The sequence below is a fragment of the Cherax quadricarinatus genome, chromosome 21 (assembly GCF_038502225.1).
Source record: "Cherax quadricarinatus isolate ZL_2023a chromosome 21, ASM3850222v1, whole genome shotgun sequence".
Classification (NCBI taxonomy): Eukaryota; Metazoa; Arthropoda; class Malacostraca; order Decapoda; family Parastacidae; genus Cherax; species Cherax quadricarinatus.
The window spans coordinates 15,541,726-15,547,453 of NC_091312.1; the positions used below are offsets into that span (position 1 = coordinate 15,541,726).

The following is a 5,728-nucleotide window of genomic DNA, read 5'->3' on the forward strand; positions in this document are numbered from 1 at the left end:
GTAGCTTTTATCTCCAGCTTCCTTCGCCTTCTGAGGCGGACTGAATTTTGTGGGTTATCCTAGGTAATTTACACATGTATGATAATTGTAGTCACCTAAATTTGTGTAAATGTAGTTGTGTGAACCAGTACCTAAATAAACTTACTTTATTATTATTATTATTATTATTATTATTATTATTATTATTATTATTATTATTATTATTATTATTATTATTATTATTATTATTTTTATTATTATTATTATTATTATTATTATTATTATTATTATTATTATTATTATTATTATTATTATTATTATTATTATTATTATTTGATTTCAGAGAGAGCAGGGCAATATCTTTATTGCATTAGTAAATTAAGAAGGACGGAAAGTTTAAAAGAATAACACACAGCTAAATGATCAGTTTGAATATAACTATAAACTCTCCATTAACATAAGAGAGTAATAAAAGCGGAACAATCCTCAACTCTGCCATAATATTTTGTGCCACCAGATGAATATTGTTTGTGTTTTGTTTTCAGGACACACAGGAGGAGGTTGTGTCAGAGAGTCTCATGCTACTATAACTAGCCCTGATGGATATACCTGTGACACAGCTGCCTCCTGGAGACCCCAGGCTGGTGGAGGCAATAGTGGGTCAGCTCAAGTCCAAAGGAATATTCGATCAGTTCCGTAAAGAGTGTCTGGCTGATGTGGACACCAAGGTGAGTGGACTGCACAGTATGTAATGGCTACGATGCCTGAGTTAAGTTGATTTAGGTACAGGTACACATAAATACACTTACACGGATTATCATACATGGTAACATATGTGTAAATTACCTAGGATAACCCAGAAAAGTCAAAGTATGGATTGATAGAAGTAAAAAATGATCTCTTGTCTTCAAATTAGCTTTGAGAGTGAATGTATCTTTTTTTTTTGGGGGGGGGGAGCTGTTGTTTGCAAGTATTCTGCATTGTGAAAGTGACGAGATTTAACAGGTTTAACACTTGAAATAGAGAACAGCAGTTTGTAAGTAGGTACTGGCATGATGGGTGTACTAATTGGTAAAGTAAATGTATTCAGGTACAATTACATAATCTTTGTATGGTTACAGTTGGCCTAGATAATATATTTTGTGTAAATTATCTAGGATAACCCCCCAAAAATTAACTAAATTAGCTGTAGTAATGTTTGTACAAATGATAGTTGCTATGATGTTTTATTCATAGGTGTATAGCACTAAATCCTTCTAAGAAGGCAGGTGTAAAATTGTCTGAATTTTACATTATGGCAAATAACCCCTGAAATTAAAAGAATATTCCTTAACCATTCAACATTATATTGTTTGTATATATACTCATCTAATTGTACTCACCTAATTGTGGTTGCAGGGGTCGAGACTCAGCTCCTGGCCCTACCTCTTCACTGAGTGCTACTAGGTCCTCTCTCTCCCTCCCTGCTCCTTGAGCTTTATCATACCTCATCTTAAAGCTATGTATGGTTTCTGCCTCCACTACCTCACTTGCTAGACTATTCCACTTCCTGACAACTCTATGACTGAAGAAATACTTCCTAACATCCCTTTGACTCATCTGGGTTTTCAACTTCCAATTGTGACCCCTTTGTTTCTGTGTCCCATCTCTGGAACATCCTGTCTCTGTCCACCTTATCTATTCCGTGCAGTATTTTGTATGTCGTTATCATGTCTCCCCTAACCCTCATGTCCTCCAGTGCCATCAGGCCGATTTCCCTTAACCTTTCGTAGTAGGACATTTCCCTTAGCTCTGGAACTAACCTTGTGCATGTGCGTGTGTGCGTGTACACGTGTGCGTGTGCGTACTCACCTAATTGTGGTTGCAGGGGTCGAGACTCAGCTCCTGGCCCCGCCTCTTCAATCGCTACTAGGTCCTCTCCTTCTCTGCTTCCTGAGCTTTGTCATACCTCTTCTTAAAACTATGTATGGTTCCTGCCTCCACTACTTCACTTGCTAGGCTATTCCACTTCCTGACGACTCTATGACTGAAGAAATACTTCCTAACGTCCCTGTGACTCGTCTGAGTCTTTAGCTTCCAGTTGTGACCCCTTGTTTCTGTGTCCCCTCTCTGGAACATCCTATCTCTGTCCACCTTGTCTATTCCCCGCATTATCTTGTATGTCGTTATCATGTCTCCCTTGACCCTTCTGTGTGCGTGTGCGTGTGTGCGTGTGTGTGTGTGTGTGTGTGTGTGTGTGTGTGTGTGTGTGTGTGTGTGTGTGTGTGTGTGTGTGTGTGCTCACATAGTTGAGGTTGCAGGGGTCGAGTCCAAGCTTCTGGCCCCGCCTCTTCACTGGTCGCTACTAGGTCACTCTCTCTGAACCGTGAGCTTTATCATACCTCTGCTTAAAGCTATGTATGGATCCTGCCTCCACTACATCGCTTCCCAAACTGTTCCACTTCCTGACTATTCTGTGGCTGAAGAAATACTTCCTAACATCCCTGTGATTCATCTATGTCTTCAACTTCCAACTGTGTCCCCTTGTTGCTGTGTCCCATCTCTGGAACATCCTGTCTTTGTCCACCCTGTCAATTCCTCTCAGTATTTTGTATGTCATTATCATGTCCCCCCCCCCTATCTCTCCTGTCCTCCAGTGTCGTCAGGTTGATTTCCCTTAACCTCTCCTCGTAGGACATACCTCTTAGCTCTGGGGCTAGTCTTGTTGCAAACCTTTGCACTTTCTCTAGTTTCTTTACGTGCTTGGCTAGGTGTGTGTGCGTGTGTGTGCGTGCGTGTGTGTGTGCGTGTGTGTGCATGTGTGTGTGTGTGTGTGTGCGTGTGTGTGCGTGTGTGTGCGTGTGTGTGCGTGTGTGTGCGTGTGTGTGCGTGTGTGTGCGTGTGTGTGCGTGTGTGTGCGTGTGTGTGCGTGTGTGTGCGTGTGTGTGCGTGTGTGTGTGCGTGTGTGTGTGTGTGTGTGTGTGTGTGTGTGTGTACTCACCTAATTGTACTCACCTAATTGTGGTTGCAGGGGTCGAGACTCAGCTCCTGGCCCCGCCTCTTCACTGATCGCTACTGGATCCTCTCTCTCTCTGCTTCCTGAGCTTTGTCATACCTCTTCTTAAAACTATGTATGGTTCCTGCCTCCACTACTTCACTTGCTAGGCTATTCCACTTGCTGACAACTCTATGACTGAAGAAATACTTCCTAACGTCCCTGTGACTCGTCTGAGTCTTCAGCTTCCAGTTGTGACCCCTTGTCCCTGTGTCCCCTCTCTGGAACATCCTATCTCTGTCCACCTTGTCTATTCCCCGCAGTATCTTGTATGTCGTTATCATGTCTCCCCTGACCCTTCTGTCCTCCAGTGTCGTCAGTCCGATTTCCCTTAACCTTTCCTCGTACGACATTCCCTTGAGCTCTGGGACTAGCCTTGTTGCAAACCTTTGTACTTTCTCTAACTTCTTGACGTGCTTGACCAGGTGTGGGTTCCAGACTGGTGCTGCATACTCCAGTATGGGCCTAACATACACAGTGTACAGTGTCTTGAACGATTCCTTATTGAGGTATCGGAACGCTATTCTCAGGTTTGCCAGGCGCCCGTATGCTGCAGCGGTTATTTGGTTGATGTGTGCCTCCGGTGATGTACTCGGTGTTATGGTCACCCCAAGGTCTTTCTCCCTGAGTGAGGTCTGTAGTCTTTGTCCACCTAGCCTATATTCTGTCTGCGGTCTTCTTTGCCCCTCCCCAATCTTCATGACTTTGCATTTGGCTGGATTGAATTCGAGGAGCCAGTTACTGGACCACATGTCCAGCCTCTCCAGGTCTCTTTGCAGTCCTGCCTCATCCTCGTCCGATTTAATTCTTCTCATCAACTTCACGTCATCTGCGAACAGGGACACTTCAGAGTCTATTCCTTCCATCATGTCGTTCACATATATCAAAAATAGCACTGGTCCTAGAACTGACCCCTGTGGGACCCCGCTCGTAACAGGCGCCCACTGTGATACCTCTTCACGTACCATGACTCGTTGCTGCCTCCCTGTCAGGTATTCCCTTATCCATTGCAGTGCCCTTCCTTTTATGTGTGCCTGATCCTCCAGCTTCTGCACTAATCTCTTGTGGGGAACTGTGTCAAAGGCCTTCCTGCAGTCTAGGAAAACGCAATCTACCCAACCCTCTCTCTCGTGTCTTACTTCTGTTACCTTGTCATAAAACTCCAGGAGGTTTGTGATACAAGATTTGCCTTCCATGAACCCATGCTGGTTTTCATTTATAATCTTGTTCCTTTCCAGGTGTTCGACCACTCTCCTCCTGATAATCTTCTCCATGACTTTGCACACAATACATGTCAGAGACACAGGTCTGTAGTTTAGTGCCTCGTTTCTGTTTCCTTTCTTAAATATGGGGACTACATTAGCTGTCTTCCATTTCTCAGGTAGTTGCCCAGTTTCAAGGGATGTGTTGAAGATTGTGGTTAGAGGCACACACAGCATCTCTGCTCCTTCTCTAAGGACCCATGGGGAGATGTTGTCCGGTCCCATCGCCTTTGAGGTGTCAAGGTCACTTAAGAGCTTCTTCACCTCCTCCTCAGTTGTTCGTATGTCATCCAACACTTGTTGGTATATTCCCTCTTGATGTTCCCTTCTGTGCTGTCTTCCCACAGCCCTTCCTGTCTCTACTGTAAAAACTTCCTTAAATCTCCTGTTCAGCTCCTCACATACCTCCTGATCATTTCTTGTGAGTTCTCCACCTTCTGTCCTTAATCTGATCACCTGGTCTTTGACTGTTGTCTTCCTCCTGATGTGGCTATACAACAGTTTCGGGTCAGTCTTGATTCTCGATGCTATGTCATTTTCATACTGTCGCTGGGCCTCCCTCCTTACCTGTGCGTACTCATTCCTGGCTCTGCGACTGATCTCCCTATTTTCGTGTGTTCTCTGCCTTCTGTACTTTTTCCATTCTCTATTGCACTTTGTTTTTGCCTCCTTACACCGTCGGGTAAACCAGGGGCTTGTTCTGGTCTTCCCGTTGTTACTGTTGCCCTTGGGAATGAACTTTTCCACTGCCTCCTTGCATTTTGTTGCTACATATTCCATCATTTCATTTACTGGCTTTCCTGCCAGTTCTCTGTCCCACTGGACCTCCCGCATGAAGTTCTTCAACCCTATGTAGTCCCCTCTTTTATAGTCAGGCTTTTCCCATTCTACTCCTGTTATTCTCTCCACTTGCAGCTCTACTATGTATTCAAAGCACAGAACCACGTGGTCGCTAGCTCCTAGGGGACTCTCATACTTGATGTCCTCAATGTCTGAGCTGCCCAGGGTGAACACAAGGTCCAATCTTGCTGGTTCATCCTCCCCTCTCACTCTGGTAGTGTCCTTAACATGTTGGTGCATGAGGTTTTCCAGCACCACGTCCAACATCCTGGCTCTCCATGTTTCGGGACCCCCATGTGGCTCCAGGTTTTCCCAGTCAATCTCCCTGTGGTTGAAATCCCCCATAACCAGCAACTTTGCTCTGCTGGAGTGAGCTCTTCTTGCCACCTCAGCAAGTGTGTCCACCATTGCTCTGTTGCTCTCTTCATATTCCTCTCTTGGCCTCCTGCAGTTCTGTGGTGGATTATACATCGCTGCAATGACCACTTTGTGTTCCCCAGACTGAAGTGTACCTGCTATGTAGTCTCTTTCTCCTGTCTCATCTATTCCTTCCATTTTCTCGAATTTCCATCTGTTTTTTACGAGCAGAGCAACCCCACCTCCCCCCCTACCC

At 44.8% G+C, this 5,728-nt stretch overlaps 1 protein-coding gene across 2 annotated transcripts in view; it reads left to right on the forward strand.

Annotated features, from left to right (window-relative positions):
• The first annotated feature begins 515 nt into the window (after window positions 1-515).
• The window catches only part of LOC128689089 (biorientation of chromosomes in cell division protein 1-like 1), an 83,450-nt gene continuing 78,237 nt past the window's right edge, over window positions 516-5,728 (forward strand). For both annotated transcript variants that reach the window (XM_070087250.1, XM_070087251.1), the window contains exon 1: window positions 516-707. In XM_070087250.1, coding sequence (XP_069943351.1) covers window positions 579-707 — 129 coding nt within the window. In that variant the 5' untranslated portion in view covers window positions 516-578. The remainder of the gene's footprint in view (window positions 708-5,728) is intronic.